At 45.5% G+C, this 18,947-nt stretch overlaps 1 protein-coding gene across 3 annotated transcripts in view; it reads right to left on the bottom strand.

Moving 5' to 3' along the window:
- Positions 1-9,552: 9,552 nt before the first annotated feature.
- The window catches only part of pianp (PILR alpha associated neural protein), a 36,002-nt gene continuing 26,607 nt past the window's right edge, over positions 9,553-18,947 (bottom strand). For all 3 annotated transcript variants that reach the window (XM_012966756.3, NM_001079305.1, XM_012966758.3), the window contains 5 exon segments: positions 15,706-15,753; positions 13,465-14,084; positions 13,297-13,378; positions 12,799-12,981; positions 9,553-10,004 (listed from right to left, as the gene is read on the bottom strand). In XM_012966756.3, coding sequence (XP_012822210.2) covers positions 9,983-10,004; positions 12,799-12,981; positions 13,297-13,378; positions 13,465-14,084; positions 15,706-15,713 — 915 coding nt within the window. In that variant the 5' untranslated portion in view covers positions 15,714-15,753 and the 3' untranslated portion in view covers positions 9,553-9,982.

Here is an 18,947-nt window from a genome sequence, read left to right as displayed (position 1 = left end):
GGAATGTGATAGGGACCTTAGATTGTAAGCTCACTGGGGCAGGGACTGATGGGAATGTGATAGGGACCTTAGATTGTAAGCTCACTGGGGCAGGGGCTGCTGGGAATGAGATAGGGACCTTAGATTGTAAGCTCACTGGGGCAGGGACTGATGGGAATGTGATAGGAACCTTAGATTGTAAGCTCACTGGGGCAGGGACTGATGGGAATGTGATAGGGACCTTAGATTGTAAGCTCACTGGGGCAGGGACTGATGGGAATGAGATAGGGGCCTTAGATTGTAAGCTCACTGGGGCAGGGACTGATGGGAATGTGATAGGGACCTTAGATTGTAAGCTCACTGGGGCAGGGACTGATGGGAATGTGATAGGGACCTTAGATTGTAAGCTCACTGGGGCAGGGACTGATGGGAATGGGATAGGGACCTTAGATTGTAAGCTCACTGGGGCAGGGACTGATGGGAATGTGATAGGAACCTTAGATTGTAAGCTCACTGGGGCAGGGACTGATGGGAATGTGATAGGAACCTTAGATTGTAAGCTCACTGGGGCAGGGACTGATGGGAATGTGATAGGGACCTTAGATTGTAAGATCACTGGGGCAGGGACTGATGGGAATGGGATAGGGACCTTAGATTGTAAGCTCACTGGGGCAGGGACTGATGGGAATGTGATAGGGACCTTAGATTGTAAGCTCACTGGGGCAGGGACTAATGGGAATGTGATAGGGACCTTAGATTGTAAGCTCACTGGGGCAGGGACTGATGGGAATGAGATAGGGACCTTAGATTGTAAGCTCACTGGGGCAGGGACTGATGGGAATGTGATAGGGACCTTAGATTGTAAGCTCACTGGGGCAGGGACTGATGGGAATGTGATAGGGACCTTAGATTGTAAGCTCCACTGGGCAGGGACTGATGGGAATGGGATAGGGACCTTAGATTGTAAGCTCACTGGGGCAGGGACTGATGGGAATGTGATAGGGACTTTAGATTGTAAGCTCACTGGGGCAGGGACTGATGGGAATGTGATAGGGACCTTAGATTGTAAGCTCACTGGGGCAGGGACTGATGGGAATGTGATAGGGACCTTAGATTGTAAGCTCACTGGGGCAGGGACTGATGGGAATGTGATAGGGACCTTAGATTGTAAGCTCACTGGGGCAGGGACTGATGGGAATGTGATAGGGACCTTAGATTGTAAGCTCACTGGGGCAGGGACTGATGGGAATGGGATAGGGACCTTAGATTGTAAGCTCACTGGGGCAGGGACTGATGGGAATGTGATAGGACCTTAGATTGTAAGCTCACTGGGGCAGGGGACTGATGGGAATGGGATAGGGACCGTAGATTGTAAGCTCACTGGGGCAGGGACTGATGGGAATGTGATAGGGACCTTAGATTGTAAGCTCACTGGGGCAGGGACTGATGGGAATGGGATAGGGACCTTAGATTGTAAGCTCACTGGGGCAGGGGCTGATGGGAATGTGATAGGGACCTTAGATTGTAAGCTCACTGGGGCAGGGGCTGATGGGGATGCAGTATAATCTCTGTGCAGCACTACAGAATGCCTGCACTATATAAATAATAATCAGTAAAGCAGCAGCATGTGAAGGTTATTTGCTGGCCTTTATCCCAATCAGCGCAATCCCAGATCTGACTGGGTTTTTATCAGAACTCTGAGCTATTAGTTGTCTTAAAACCAATTCCAGTATAATAAGCGCCCACACAGCCGGGCCGGTGCAGAGACGGGAGGCAAAGGAATAAGTTATGGGGAATGGCTACAAAGGAATTGCACGTTACTGACCCATAAAATGAAAGTGAATAGATGGAACCAGCGCAGGAAGGGTCAGTGCCACCAGAATGCCTGTGTGCCCAGCCTGCTGTATTTATAGCCCCGCTGCCCATGAACATCCCCGGGACATGGCTGGAACCCTTCCTCGCTTCTATGGATCAATTGCTCCGGCTACCCACACGCCTTCAGGCCAGCCATTCTCCCCAGGAGCAATATAGATGGGGGGGGATCTGCACCCTATAGGCGCGAGCCTGGTCCCAAGGGGTAACATTCAGGTTAATGTTTAGTATGTTATAGAATGGCCTATTCTTAGTAAGTTTTCTATTGGTCTTCATTATTTATTTATAGTTTTTGCGTTATTTGCCTGTCTCTTCTGACTCTTTCCAGCTTTCAAATGGGGGTCACTGACCCCGGCAGCCACGAACCTATTGCTCTGTGAGGCTCCAGTTTTATTGCTATTGTTACTTTTTATTACTTATCTTTCTACTCAGGCTCCTCCTCTATTTATATTCCTGTCTCTCTTTCAAACCACTGCCTGGTTGCTAGGTTAAATTGGTCCCTAGCAACCAGCTTGCTACTGAAATTCCAAACTGGAGAGCTGCTGAACAAAAAAACACAAAATAACTCAAAACCCACAAATAATAAACAATGAAGACCAATTGCAAATTGTCTCAGAATAACACTCTCTACATCATACTGATATGGACTGACATAGAACAGTGTTCAGAATGTGCCTATTTCATGTATGGTTAGCAGGATGGGATGGCCCCTGTCAGGGCTCCTGACTGTCAGTTCCCAGGGGCAGCCCCGAACCCCCCAATCACAGGCTCAGCTTTTTATGTCCGTGGGAATTAGACAAGTAGGCAGAGAAGGACAGAAGCACTGTGCCGGCACAGTCAGGGAAATAGGTATCTCTCCTTATACTTCCATTAGGCAAATACAGAGGCAAACAGGGCTTCTATAAGAGTCTCGGCCATACTGAGTGGCAGCTAGCCCAGGCATTGCCAGTACTGGCTTCTCCCAGGCATTTGACTATTTTGCAATCAATGGGGGCCCCGGGGTGTGTAAATGCATTTCCCTTGTTTTCCCAGTGGATCTGCTCCTTTACCCTAATGCTGAGTGGCTACTGTGAGTGCATCCGCCTTCTGATGGATTGGAGATGGCATATGGGCGCGGGCAGCCCCTTCCTTCTCTCTCTCTGAGCCGCCTTCTCTAGTCTGACCCCTACGTAAGGCTGCTCATGCCACTTCCAGCATAGATAGATATATACTGTATATATATATATATATAGAGATAGACCCCTCCTGGGTTGGCGGGGCAGATTTAGGGTATTGTGTAGACAGAGGCTATTGTTCTGAGGCTTCTTGTACAGGTATAGGAGCAGTTATCTAGAATGCTCAGGACCAAGGGTAATACGGATAAGGGGTCTTTCCGTAATTTGGATCTCCATACCTTAAGTTACGAAAAATACAATAAAACATTAATTAACTCCAATAAGGGGTAATTATATCTTAGTTGGGATCAAGTACAGGTACTGTTTTATTATTACAGAGAAAAGGGAATCATTTAACCATTAAATAAACCCAATAGGGCTGTTCTGCCCCCAATAAGGGGTAATTATATCTTAGTTGGGATCAAGTACAGGTACTGTTTTATTATTACAGAGAAAAGGGAATCATTTAACCATTAAATAAACCCAATAGGACTGTTCTGCCCCAATAAGGGGTAATTATATCTTAGTTGGGATCAAGTACAGGTACTGTTTTATTATTACAGAGAAAAGGGAATCATTTAACCATGAAATAAACCCAATAGGGCTGTTCTGCCCCCAATAAGGGGTAATTATATCTTAGTTGGGATCAAGTACAGGTACTGTTTTATTATTACAGAGTAAAGGGAATCATTTAACCATTAAATAAACCCAATAGGGCTGTTCTGCCCCAATAAGGGGTAATTATATCTTAGTTGGGATCAAGTACAGGTACTGTTTTATTATTACAGAGAAAAAAGAAATCCGTTTTAAATTTCTGAATTAATTAATTAAAATGGAGTCTATGGGAGACAGACTTTCCTTAATTCGGAGCTTTTTGGATAACGGGTTTCCAGATAAGGGGTCTGATACCTGTAGTGGGCAGGTCATGCCCACAACCTGAGGGATCCCCACCCAGTGGGGGTGCCTGTTTTGGAGGCATAAAGAGCAAGGGTACTACCAAACAGAGCCTCCTGTAGGCTGACAGTCAACTGGGCTACCAAATAGCCAATCACAGCCCTTATTGAGCGCCCCTAGGAACTTTTTTCATGCTTGTGTTGCTCCCCAACATTTTTTATATATAAATGTTGCTGACGAGTAAAAAAGTTTGGGGGATCCCTGATGTAGAGGGTGAGTGCAATTCTAAAACAATTTGCAGTTGGTCTTCGAAATATGTAGCTTTATGTTCAGCTCTCCAGTGTAGCACTGTAGCCGCCGGTTGCTATGGTCCAAATTACCCTAGCAACCAGGCAGTGGTTTAAATGTGATACTGGAATATGAACTGGAGAGGGTCTGGGTAGAACAATAAGTAATAATAACTAACTATAAAACTGGAGCCTCACAGAGCAATAGTATTTTTGGCTGCCGGGGTCAGTGACCCCCATTTGAAAGCTAAAGGCACAGGAGAGGAAAGCAAGTAATAAAGCACATTCTGGGGCCTATTAATCTAGAACCTGGGCCCTATGTGTAGTTCTGACCCCTCCTTATATATATGTTTAACTGTGTGTGTGCCAGCCAGCAGTAGGGAGTAAGCAGCACTGTTACTCGGTCCCTCCTCCCCTCGGCTGTATAGGTTGCCCACCCACTGATAGCCCACGGCTCCTCTTGTTATTTCCTTGCTCATTCCCACACACATTATTCAGCCTTTCCATAACACTAACTGTCGCCTGCGTAGGCCCCTCCCCAAGGCTAATTATATTAGCACCACATACACTCTTTCAGCAGCGCTTTATCTATGATTAAAGGGGAACTTTACCAAAGCTTTTCGGCTAATGATTGTAAATGTTATTCAAAGCAATTTTCCAGAATCAGTAATTAGAAAAAAACTTTTTTTTTACCTCCCCAAATGAGCTTGTAACAAGGTTCCAAATAAAGGAACATATTAGCTCCAATATCTGGGACATTAAATAGGTTTTTACCCAAAAACACTGGCTGTCAGGTTGGGTTTATAGGTGTATCTATGAGAGCAAATAGGGATTCTCCCCAAAACCCTAACCATCCCTAAATATTGTATTTCTATTGCGTCTGTGGAGTTTTTAGTGGGTTTCTAATGGCGACCGTGCTCAAAAGCCCGCTGCGCTATGATTGGCCAGGGGACCTCTTCAGAGAAATGACCTATTATATGTGGCTTTTAGATGAGTCACATGAACTACGTTTCCCTGCACTAATGCTTTCACTGTTCCCTTATAGTCTGGGTTTCTAAAGGCAGCCTTTCCTATAATATCCGCTTCTCCCATACAAAAGCCTGTGCTGGAACAAGAGTGGATCCAGTCATAATACAAATGGCTCCATTAGCCAAACGTGGCCAAATACTGAGGAACAAACAGCACTTAGCAAATGGGGTCAGTGGGGGTTCATATAAAGGGGGGGTCAGTGGGATTCATATAAAGGGGGGTCAGTGGGGATTCATATAAAGGGGGGGTCAGTGGGATTCATATAAAGGGGGGGGGTCATTAGGGGGGGGATTCATATAAAGGGGGGTCAGTGGGATTCATATAAAGGGGGGTCAGTGGGATTCATATAAAGGGGGGTCAGTGGGATTCATATAAAGGGGGGTCAGTGGGATTCATATAAAGGGGGGGTCAGTGGGATTCATATAAAGGGGGGGTCAGTGGGATTCATATAAAGGGGGGTCAGTGGGGATTCATATAAAGGGGGGTCAGTGGGGATTCATATAAAGGGGGGGTCAGTGGGGATTCATATAAAGGGGGGTCAGTGGGATTCATATAAAGGGGGGTCAGTGGGGATTCATATAAAGGGGGGTCAGTGGGGATTCATATAAAGGGGGGTCAGTGGGGATTCATATAAAGGGGGGTCAGTGGGGATTCATATAAAGGGGGGTCAGTGGGATTCATATAAAGGGGGGTCAGTGGGGATTCATATAAAGGGGGGTCAGTGGGGATTCATATAAAGGGGGGGGGATCAAGGGGTCAGGGGATTCATATAAAGGGGGGTCAGTGGGGATTCATATAAAGGGGGGTCAGTGGGGATTCATATAAAGGGGGGTCAGTGGGGATTCATATAAAGGGGGGTCAGTGGGGATTCATATAAAGGGGGGTCAGTGGGGATTCATATAAAGGGGGGTCAGTGGGATTCATATAAAGGGGGGTCAGTGGGGATTCATATAAAGGGGGGTCAGTGGGATTCATATAAAGGGGGGTCAGTGGGATTCATATAAAGGGGGGTCAGTGGGGATTCATATAAAGGGGGGGTCCAGTGGGATTCATATAAGGGGGGTCAGTGGGATTCATATAAAGGGGGGGTCAGTGGGGATTCATATAAAGGGGGGTCAGTGGGATTCATATAAAGGGGGGTCAGTGGGGATTCATATAAAGGGGGGGGTCAGTGGGGATTCATATAAAGGGGGTCAGTGGGGATTCATATAAAGGGGGGTCAGTGGGGATTCATATAAAGGGGGGTCAGTGGGGATTCATATAAAGGGGGGTCAGTGGGGGATTCATATAAAGGGGGGTCAGTGGGGATTCATATAAAGGGGGGGTCAGTGGGGATTCATATAAGGGCGGTCAGTGGGGATTCATATAAAGGGGGGTCAGTGGGGATTCATATAAAGGGGGGTCAGTGGGGATTCATATAAAGGGGCGTCAGTGGGGATTCATATAAAGGGGGGGTCAGTGGGGGATTCATATAAAGGGCGTCAGTGGGGATTCATATAAAGGGGGGGGTCAGTGGGGAATTCATATAAAGGGCCAGGGGGCAAAGGGGGGGTCAGTGGGGATTCATATAAAGGGGGGTCAGTGGGGATTCATATAAAGGGGGGGTCAGTGGGGATTCATATAAAGGGGGGTCAGTGGGGATTCATATAAAGGGGGTTCAGTGGGGATTCATATAAAGGGGGGTTTAGTGGGGATTCATATAAAGGGGGGTCAGTGGGGATTCATATAAAGGGGGGGGTCAGTGGGGATTCATATAAAGGGGGGAGAGGAACACACTGAGATGCTGATTGGGGCTCATTATCATTTCTCTCTGTGACCAATGCAAAACCTGCTGATAGAGCTCTGGCCTCTAGAGGGAGCCCTTGTACCATCAGCCTTCTTTAAACGGACACCCCCTTTCTGTAAAGAAAACCCAAAAACTGCTGTTTGCATAATAAAGGAAAATATAAAATCTAATTTATTTCCAAATAAAATCTCACCAGCAAGCGTATCTTTGCCCAGTATGGCCGCCTATCTGCTGGGCCGTATCAGGCTGATCCATGTGTTTGGCCCTCGGCAATGATTGGATCATAAAGAAGGCCAATGCAGGCACTGCAACAAGCTGATGCATATCTCCCTTCCCCTGTCTGTCAGGAAGGGCAGATAAACTGCCGCCTCGGCCTGAAGGGGCTTTAGGTGGCCATACACTATAAGATCTAATCATTCCGTGAGGGGACCAATAGAGCAGATCCCATTGTATGCCAACCTGGTGGGCAATATCATCCTAATACAATTGTTTAGCCCTAGGGTCAAATTATTGCATTACAATGGTGGGGGATACGAGCTGAGGACTGCCTCAGTGAGCCGATACGGCCCCCAATCCGACAGGAAAATAAAGCCCAGGCCCCTATCTGCCAATATGACAGCACAATGCAAGGTCCAAGTCTTTTAGATTGTAAGCTCTTTTTGTATACCTATTGGATCAGGTATTGGTTGTTTTGTATGTTTGTCTGTATGTTTAATGTATAAACCCATTAATTGTATCTGTCTGTCTGTCTATCTATCATCTATCTCTCTGTCTGTCTGTCTATCTATCTATCATATATCTATCTATGTCTGTCTATCATCTATCTATCTGTCTATCTATCATCTGTCTATCTATCTATTTGTCTGTCTGTCTGTCTATCTATTATCTATTTATCATCTATCTATCTGTCTATCATCTATCTGTCTGTCTATCATCTCTCTATCTCTATCTATCTATCTATCTATCGATCTTTCTCTATAGCTATCTCTCTCTATATCTATCACCTATCTATCTATCTATCTATCAATCATCTATCTATCTATCTATCTATCTATCTATCTATATCTCTCTCTCTATATCTATCAATCAATCTATCTATCTATCATCTATCTGTCAGTCTATCATCTCTCTATCTCTCTATATCTACTGTATCTATCACCCATCTATCTATCATCTATCTCTCTCTCTATATCTATCTATCTCTATATCTATCTATCTATCTATCTCTATATCTATCACTCTATGTAATGTAGTATAAAGGAGGGATTATTGTGTATAATGTATAGAGCCAGTGAATCAATAAGCCCCCTCCCTGCGTGCACCTTCCCCGCCATCCCCGTAGCGCCCCGGCAGCACTAAAGTGAAGGGCACGTTCAACAGGCAGCCATTGATTGCTGAATAAATCACTTGCTACAGAGAGAGGATGTGTGATGTCCCCCCCATTCTTATTCCTAGGCCGCGAGCGCTCAAACAGGGACTCTCCGCCGCTTTCCCTGCAGTTGTTCTAATGATGGCTGAGAATGACATTAGGAATAAGTAGATTCCCCGGCCCCCGGGAGACTCATAGCGCTCTAATTACCTGCCAGCTCTGACTGGGGGGCTGTCGGCTTGTCAAACGCAGAATGTATAGTCATGGGGACGTTACACTCCTGCTATATTTATCATTGTAATTAGGGTGGGTGTGCGTTATATGATCCGCTCATTTGGTGACCTACCCACTGGGTCAGATCAGGATGATCTGATTGGCTCTAGGCCAAATGACTGGGAGAGTCATTTTATTTTGTTTTTCAACAGCTCTCCAGTTTATAGTTTCAGCAGCTATCTGGTTGCTAGGGTCCAAGTTACCTTAGCAACCAGGGAGTGGTTTGAATGAAAGACTGGTATATAAATAGGGGAGGGCCTGAATAGAAAAATAAGCTATAAGTAACGATAACCATACAACTGTAGCCTCACCATAATGCTGCCGGGGTCAGTGACCCCCATTTAAAAACTGCAGAGAGTCGGAAGAATAAAGCAAATAATTAAAAAAACTATAAAAAATAAATAATAAAAGACCAGTTGAAAAGTTGCTTAGCATTGGCCATTCTATAACATACCAAAGTGGGGGCGAGCTGTGATATCATTTAGGGGTGGGGCAATGGGAGGAGAAGTGGGCGTGGCATAGGCCTCTATATAAAAGGCTGCATAAGAGAGTCAAGGAAGGGAGGGATTATGGGTAGGGTTGTGGCCCTTACATATTTACCGGAACATATATTGGCAGAACATTTGTAATACTGGCACTGGCCCTACCTGCTGATTTGCCAACTACGCCAGTGAAGTCAAACTGGGGTTTTGGGGGGCTGAAAGTGTCCTTGTCAACCTCCCGCTGAGGCAGCAGGCAGGGCCAGGGGTATAATAGCCAGTGTTATTCGGGTAGCGCCCCTACTGGAGCCTGCAGGATGCCCAGCCTCACTGTTATAGGGCGCAATCAATGGTATAGTCTTTCTTTCCCCCATATGGCGCCCCCTAGAGAGCCTCAGGGCCGGCAGCAGAAGGGCTCTCCAATCGCAGATTCCACTCCAAACGTATTTTATTAAAAACACAAATAAAAATGCAGAGAGCCCAGTGGATGTGCAATAGCGAGTGGTAGCGATGGTTCCCGTGGATGCTTGGCACAGACACAGTGTGGGGAAGCCCTTTATCACGATGGTTTCTACTGAACACACGGACCATCAGGCACAGCTACACGGAGACTGGCACCACTGCCCTGATACATACACATATATACATATCCCCGCAGAGCTGCCCAGCCGGGGGCGCCCCATTGTCTCTGACTCCCAGCAGGCCATAGTTCCTTCCTCCTGGTCATACGGACACAAATCCACGGGGTACTTGGAATAATAAGGATTTGACCCCTAGGGTATTAAGAGCCGGGGCAGAGCAAGTAGCCTTTCTGTCCTTCACGTACCGCCTCATGCAGGTCTTCTGAGCTAACAGTCTAATCACATGGTCACTACGGGTATCCTGAGAGATGGGAGGGAACAGAGTCTGATTACAGGTCAGTACAGATATACATATAACGGGATTGTTTTATGGTATCTCTCTGTACAGGCTATGAGCAAACTTAGGGGGCTGTTCCTGCTGAATTGTGCTTAGTACAGGGGAATCCCTATGCTGCCATAGTTTTATGGTATCTCTCTGTACAGGCTATGAGCAAACTTAGGGGGCTGTTCCTGCTGAATTGTGCTTAGTACAGGGGAATCCCTATGTGCCATAGTTTTATGGTATCTCTCTGTACAGGCTATGAGCAAACTTAGGGGGCTGTTCCTGCTGAATTGTGCTTAGTACAGGGGAATCACTATGTGCCATAGTTTTATGGTATCTCTCTGTACAGGCTATGTGCAAACTTAGGGGGCTGTTCCTGCTGAATTGTGCTTAGTACAGGGGAATCCCTATGCTGCCATACTTCTATGGTAGGGGTACCCCCTATTGTAACATATAGGGATATTATAAGTCACAGAGGAGTTCCTTATAATATATAGTGAATAAAGTGCCCCCTATTGTAACATATAGGGATATTATAAGCCCCCGAGGGGTTCCTTATAATATATAGTGAATAAAGTACCCCCTATTGTAACATATAGGGATATTATAAGCTCCCAAGGAGTTCCTTATAATATATAGTGAATAAAGTACCCCCTATTGTAACATATAGGGATATTATAAGCCACAGAGGAGTTCCTTATAATATATAGTGAATAAAGTGCCCCCTATTGTAACATATAGGGATATTATAAGCCACAGAGGAGTTCCTTATAATATATAGTGAATAAAGTGCCCCCTATTGTAACATATAGGGATATTATAAGCCACAGAGGAGTTCCTTATAATATATAGTGAATAAAGTGCCCCCTATTGTAACATATAGGGATATTATAAGCCCCCGAGGAGTTCCTTATAATATATAGTGAATAAAGTGCCCCCTATTGTAACATATAGGGATATTATAAGCCACAGAGGAGTTCCTTATAATATATAGTGAATAAAGTACCCCCTATTGTAACATATAGGGATATTATAAGCCACAGAGGAGTTCCTTATAATATATAGTGAATAAAGTACCCCCTATTGTAACATATAGGGATATTATAAGCCACAGAGGAGTTCCTTATAATATATAGTGAATAAAGTACCCCCTATTGTAACATATAGGGATATTATAAGTCACAGAGAAGTTGCATTACTATATAAAGGGACGAGGCCAAAGGCCGAGGTCATGGAACTCCGAGGTGACTGCTAATATCTTCATATTTTACAACAAGGGGTACTTTATTTATTCTAATATACAAGTTTCAGTAAGTCATGTGACAGATAACATCACTAAGCACTGTTTATAAGGATATAATTTACAGTTTGGTCTCATAGGGAAATGACCAAACTGTCAATTATAAAGAAATAAACAAAAGTCCAGGCTGCAGGGGGCCCGTGCCTACTGGTTACATCTGTAAGTAGGACTTGGAGTAACAAAGGGAAGGATGGAAACACAAGGCAAGACGCAGGTATAGGAACAGGCGGGTAAGGGCTGGTACTGGTAACCATAGGCACTGGGACAGGCAGTTACTGTAACAGCCACAGACTCCGGAGAGGCAGATGGGGAGAACTGACAGTGAGAGCGAGAGCCAAGACGGCGTAATTAAATTCTATTAACAGGAAGAGAGAGGCCGACATAATGATGGACACTGGGAGAAGCCGGCAGCGAGTGAGAGATCAGCAGAATAACAGATGGAGAGTGACAAACAGAGCGAGAGACAGCCAACTGATTGCTATTGGAAATCAATGACGAGGCATAATGCTCTCCTGTACAGACACACAAACTCTGTGCTTTGCACATTAAGCGCCTCAGTCCTATTCCTGCGACTTGCCTTTCCAAGGCCTAAAGGAGATGTATATACTAGGGGAACGGGTACACCCCCTGCTCCTGTACTTGCAACTCATTCTGTACAGTACAACAAGCCTGGTTGGCTTTCCCTTCCCTGCTTGGGACTGAAGGTGTTAAATGCCTCCCTGCAGCCTCTGATAAGGGGCCAAGGTCTCCCCTTTTCCCCTGTAGAAGACGTAAAGGTAATCTTAACCCTTAGAACAAATTTGTTGCCAGTTTTCAAGATATTAGCAGTTTTTAAACCGCTGATATGGTAATATTAGAAACAACAGCACCACCTGCTGTTCAGGAAAGGAACCTCTTTGGGCGCCCATTCTTAGTTGGAAGGGACAACTGGGCCCTAACTAAAGGTGGCCATACACCTTCAGATCCGCTCGCTTGGTGATGTTGCCAAGCGAGTGGATCTTCTCCCGATATCCCCACCTACGGGTGGGCGATATCGGGAGAATCCAGGGTAATTCGATCGTTTGGCCCTGGGGCCAAATGATCGAATTATAACGACGGGTATAGGCAAAGTCGGTCCGGGGACCACATCAACGAGCCGATGCGGTCCCCGATCTGACTAGATTTTCTAACCCGCCCGATCGAGATCTGGCCTGTTGGTAGTGCCCATACACGGGACGATAAGCTTCCGAATCTGTCTAAGGGACCCATATCAGCAGCTACAATCGGCTCGGGTATGGGGGCCTTAAGTGGTATGGAGCTCCATGATTTCTAATGGTGGCCCTGTGTCCAACTAGGCCTTGTTATGCCCCATAAGCTTGCCTGGGGGGGGGTAGTTTGGTAAAAATAAGAACATTGTCTTCTCTATTACTGGTTATACTAACGTTCCTATCATCAAATATAGAAGTTACTCTGTGGGCCAAGTCTTTCCCTTACTTGCTTGTCCTGCAGGGGCCAATCCGTATATCCGGCCCACTCTTGGAATCGCCAAGCTTGAGAGCATGAAGCCCAGAGATATCGGTGTCCGGGGAGAGGTCCGTTAGAGGCTGCAGGCTCCCCTCCTCGGGTAAAGGGCAGCGGTCGCTGCGGTGGCGCCTTCTCTTTTGTCTGCGCTCACAGCTGGAGAGGAAACGCAGGAAATTAGGATTTACTTTTCTCCCTCTGCCCAGATTACAAAGTTACTTCCATAGTTAAAGGGGAAGTTCACCTTTCTATAACATATGTAAGTTATTAGTATAGAACAACCTATTCTAAGCAAAACTGGTCCTCATTATTTATTATATATGTTTTAAATGATTAACCTTCCTATTCTGTCAGTTTCTAGCCTGCACCTGAAGAAGGGTCACTGACCCCAGCAACCAAATAAACCAGTGGATTGTGGGTGAGATCAGTTTTATTATCTTACAAACTTTATTTCCCCAGCCGATGACTTACCAGAATTTGATAATAATTCCAGTGGCCGCCAACACGATCAGCAATGAGATGACAATGGTGACGTACAACTGGGGGTCAGTTTCTGGAGACAGAATGACAGTTACTGCATATTGCGCATAGGGAATCTTTCGACTGTATTTTATTTACATTAGCTGAAGGCGTTCTTACCCTCATCTACAGGCGGGTAGATTGGGGGTCGTAAAGTTGTTGGTGCTCCTCTCAGGTCCAGACCTATAGGCTTCTTGTTTTCATGGGAGCCCCCATCTTGGTGGTAACCAGAACGAGGCGTGGAAGAAGCCGAGCTCAGTGCGCCCCCATCTTCATCTGATACTGTGGGACCCCACACAATGGCCCAGGGGTATTGGGAAGGAGGAGCTGCTCCTTCAAAGGCAACTGGGAAAAGAACGCTGGGCGCAGGGGACTGGCGCTTTCCCCGTGGGCTCCCTGAATGGTGATGAAGATGGTGAGGCTCCTTTTTGGGTAAAGTTGCTGTCCTGGCTGACAGCTTTTGTGCTTGGGCCACTGGGAAGGGGGAGTGAGGGGCAGAGTGGAGGAGATGGGCTGAGCGCCGGGCGGCTGTATGGAGAGGCAAGTGTGAATGATCTGAGGTAGGATGGAAAGGAGGGTGCGCTTGGTACTGAGCAGCCTGAAAGGAGGGATGTGGATGTCGGGTTGCAGCCGACATGGAGGTGAGAGATGGGTGGGGTAATGTATGGAAGGGAAACACTGAGCAAGTGCCAATCAAGAGTAAACAATAGAAGAGGGGGGAGGATGGAGCGCTACCAGGCCTAGGAGAGAAAGAGACAACATTGGTACCTGTTAGCCAACTAATGCTTACACTGGCACTTGGGTTACTCATTCTCTCTGTGTATCTAGTTAGTACTATAGAGCCATCCCATGGCCGGCAATATCCCACCAGTCCCCATTCAGCATTCTTCTACTGCTCCTTATCCCTACAGTCCCCATTCAGCATTCTTCTACTGCTCCTTATCCCTACAGTCCCCATTCAGCATTCTTCTACTGCTCCTTATCCCTACAGTCCCCATTCAGCATTCTTCTACTGCTCCTTATCCCTACAGTCCCCATTCAGCATTCTTCTACTGCTCCTTATCCCTACAGTCCCCATTCAGCATTCTTCTAGTGCTCCTTATCCTACAGTCCCCATTTCAGCATTCTTCTAGTGCTCCTTATCCCTACAGTCCCCATTCAGCATTCTTCTAGTGCTCCTTATCCCTACAGTCCCCATTCAGCATTCTTCTACTGCTCCTTATCCCTACAGTCCCCATTCAGCATTCTTCTACTGCTCCTTATCCCTACAGTCCCCATTCAGCATTCTTCTACTGCTCCTTATCCCTACAGTCCCCATTCAGCATTCTTCTACTGCTCCTTATCCCTACAGTCCCCATTCAGCATTCTTCTACTGCTCCTTATCCCTACAGTCCACAGCTAGAACTTCTCTACACTCTACAAATAACACTCTTCCATTGTTCCTTCCCCAACAATCCAATGCTAGTACTCTTCTACTGCTCTCCCACCCCCCAACAGCCCATAGCCAGCACTACTCTACTGTTTCTCCCCAACAGCCCATAGCCAGCACTACTCTACTGCTTCTCCCCAACAGTCCATAGCCAGCACTACTCTACTGCTTCTCCCCAACAGTCCATAGCCAGCACTACTCTACTGCTCTTCACCCTGCAGTCTGCTGCCACCACTATTCCATAGTCCACCCTCATCCCACCTTAGATCACAGCCAGCACTGCTCTAATGAACTACTATTTTCCGACATACAGTCAGCACTTTAAACTGTTCCTCATCCCTATAGTCAGTGGCCCCACCTTACAAAGGAAAGACCATGGGTGGAAGTAAGGTCCTTCATTTCCCTGCTCCCCACCCCACCACCACATGAGACATGCATGTGATGGTAAGCCCATAAATATGTCTTCCTAAGGGTCCTAGGGAACCAGAATGATGATGCTGTCTGGAGTCAACAGCCAGGTCCTCCCTACCTATAGTCAACCATCAGCATCTTACTACTGCTTTTTCAAACTCCAGTTCTAGATTCTATGTTAGTGATGTTATGTTGATGACCACTTACTGGGAATTCCATAGCACAGCTCTTTCAATGCAACGCCAGATGCTCATCAAAAATCTCCCAAAACTTGACTCAGTAAAGGTGGCCATGGATGGGGTAATATGGTTGGGTAGATAAACGTATGTGGAGCTTACCTACTAACCTAGAAGTTACAGGGTTTGCCCAGTTTTGTCTACTTGTTTGGTCGACAGGCCTTAAAAGTGCATCATTGGATAATCCCCCCCACGTGCCCTTCTGCCTACCATCAGGTAATAGTATTCAGTTTAATCATCCCGACACGCTCACAGTCCCTACTTGCCGCTAACAATCGTACGTACCACTTCATCTTGGGCAGCAGGTTACCCGCACCATGGGTTGATCATTTCCTGCGGAGATATGAAATCAAATAGGCATCTTTAACAGCAATAACTTCATGTCCAGTCCAGTAATGAATAGCAACCAATCAGCAGTTAGTATTTACTAGTCTACTGCAATTCAAATATTTGGCACAAACAGATTTTTGCATTACATTATAAAGGCTCTTCATCGTTCAATCTCTGTCCTAACTGTTAAAAGGTCTAGGTGGGCCCTGGGCAAAGAACCACTTGGTGAGCCCCTTCACTCTACACAGGCAACCCTTCCTTCACATCATCTTGCCTAAAATGGCAGTTATACATACTCTCTCTTCAAAAGTGCATCTGCGCTTATTAAATATATTCAGAGAGCTGCCTGTCTCCCTTACTCACGTTCTATTCCCAGCAACAATGCCCTATTTTGTACATACTATAGTTTCAGACATGCCTCAAAAATAACTGCAATACAGGCAATGACCATATTTATCCCAGTTATGCCGATAAAATCACTACAGACGATGGATTATGAGCATATCAATTCCAGACATGCAGGGAAAATGACTGCAGAAAATGAACAATGATCACTTTCATACCAGCAGCCTTTCTCACTAAATTCACACATATTTCTACATACTATTGCACAACCATAATAAAATGAAAGGCAAGCTATAGTCAAGAGGAGTCCCACACAAAACTGGTTACATTCAGACTAAACTATTGGGGGTTGTGGGATAAGTTAATACAGACACAGTGGGCCCCCAGAATCCGTGGGTCCTGGGCAAATGCCCCTTTTGCCCTTTTATTAAAGTTATCAGTTAGGATAACGCTCACTATATATGCACACACAGTGCCTAGAGATCTCAGGAAACCCACCTCCCTAGGGTACAGGGGGTATTCATGGAAGACAAAAGCAATGTCACATTAGCCGCCCCCTCTCAGCAGCTTCTGCCTCCTCACCGGAGCTACGTCTGCAGCAAAGATTTTCCTTGGGTGACATATTCACCCACCTAGTCGAGACCTATGAAGGAAGAATTAGGCACGTAAGACAGCACTGAAGTTTTGTGGGTAAATTTGTCGCCCAAATACATCTGTTTGCGGACTTCGTAAATTCATATATTCAAAAATATGGGGCTAATTCATTGGTCAGAGACTGGTAAATGATGATGTAAAAGCTGATTGCTCAGCCAAACCTTTCTCGCATTTTGCAGAATTAGGGTGAAGACACACTGAGCTACTAGCAGCAGCTACTTTTCTATTAAATTCCAGAAAATATTGTCATAGACAATACTGAGAATTGCCTCTGCTATAACACACACAGACAATTAAATCAGTAAATGATCAGCATTGTCTATTTTAGTAGCCATGACAAGTAGCTGCTACTAGTAGCTCTGTGTGTCTTCACCCATAAGCATGTTGGGAGCTGTAGTCCAGCAACCTCAATGTATGCTCAAAGCTATCCCGAACAATACAGTTTAAATGCCAGTCCCCGCATATAAAATGCGAAAGAACCCTCCAATAAGAAGCCCACCTGATAAATGTAAATTCTTTGTTCCTGCTACTTGAGCTGGAAGCTTTCAACACACAACAAAGAAGCAGTATGGCCTTCCTCCTGATGACTTATTCCTGTGTCAGAGCATGAAGCCACAATAACAGAAGCATCTCTGTATGTGAGATAACAGTAAGATGCCTCTCTTGCATCTGTAGGGTGAAGACACACAGAGCTACTAGTAGCAGCTACTTGTCGTGGCTACTAAAACAGACAATGCTGATCATTTACTGAGAACAGTCTCTACGTGTGTTTTAGCAGAGGCAATTCTCAGTATTGTCTATGGCAGGGTATTTTTTGGCGTTTAGTAGCCGTGAAAAAGTAGCTGCTACTAGTTGCTCTGTGTGTCTTCACCCTAATACATTTAATGGTCACCAAAATCCTCATTGGAGAATTGTCTTGCATCTGTAATAGAGAAGCGCCAAATCCACAATTTGTATGTACAAAGTGATCAGCAAAATCACAGAAATCAACTAAAACCCACCCCCCCAAATCCAACCCAGCAACTGTCATTTTAACTCAGAGCTACTAGTAGCAGCTACTTGTCACGGCTACAGAAACAGACAATGTTGATCATTTACTGATACACGTGTTTTAGCAGTGGCCGTTCTCATTATTGTCCATGGCAGCATATTTTCTGGCATTTAGTAGCCGTGACAAGTAGCTGCTACTAAGTAGCTCCATGTGTTTTTACCCTTAATTCACAAGGTAAATAAAAAGTCATGTGCTGGGTTTACTTGGAAGGGTTGAACTTGATGGACTCTGGTCTTTTTTCAACCCTATGTAACTATATGTAACTATACGATATGTAACATTAGAACTAGGGGGCACAGTGGGGCAGTTTTAAGGAGAGTTTACAACAAATCTAGGTTCAAATGTATTGTTAAGTATTGGACTATTTGAGGTTACTATTGTAACCATGTAGTTACCAATAAGGAGCCCATGCACGCACCAATATTATTGTACAAAATGATGTTTTGTATGATATTCGGTGCTTGTATGGTGGGTTGATGAGGCGACCATGGATATTGGTTGTCTTGTCCATCTTTGAAGGCATCTGAATAGCGCCTATACTTTAAAGAAAACATATAGGATAAATGAATAAAACCCCTAACCCTGTAGGCAATTATGAATAATATACGGTGCTGGTTTCCCTTTGGGCTAAACATTAACCCTATCTGTAACAATAGCCCCTTTATTGGAGCTCCCTATAGATCCTCTCAGGCCCCTGTCTGTGTTTCAGATGAGGGGTGGGCGTGTCTTAACGGTCCCTGTCAGAAGCACAGTAGGAGGGGGAGAGCCAATCACAGCCCTGCACTCACACAAGCACAGACAGGCTTCAGTTCCCCATCAGGTCAGCCTAGCTGCTGATTGGTTCCTATCCTACAGTGCAGGGTACGGAGGGCCGCCGGCTCCCCAGCTCATCCAGAGAATTCAGCCAGCAGGAAGTGAAATGGATGGGCGGGACTAGTGGGGTTTGGGGCGAATTTCTCAATATATCAGTCCAAAACACAACTTTTTTTAGGGACAATCCTTCTATATCTAGAGGAGTATAATTCACTGGTACATTGTTAATTTTCATAGGCTATGTCTCCTTTAATGCTGAATCAGATAGGGGTAGAATTCCTAGTGTTCCTACCTGCATATCTGGCGATTCAGCTCTTAACGTTAGTGGAGGGGA

This window comes from Xenopus tropicalis, chromosome 7 (genome assembly GCF_000004195.4).
Source record: "Xenopus tropicalis strain Nigerian chromosome 7, UCB_Xtro_10.0, whole genome shotgun sequence".
Lineage (NCBI taxonomy): Eukaryota > Metazoa > Chordata > Amphibia > Anura > Pipidae > Xenopus > Xenopus tropicalis.
Note: the sequence above shows the minus strand (reverse complement) of the source record. Positions and strands in the feature narration are given on the sequence as shown.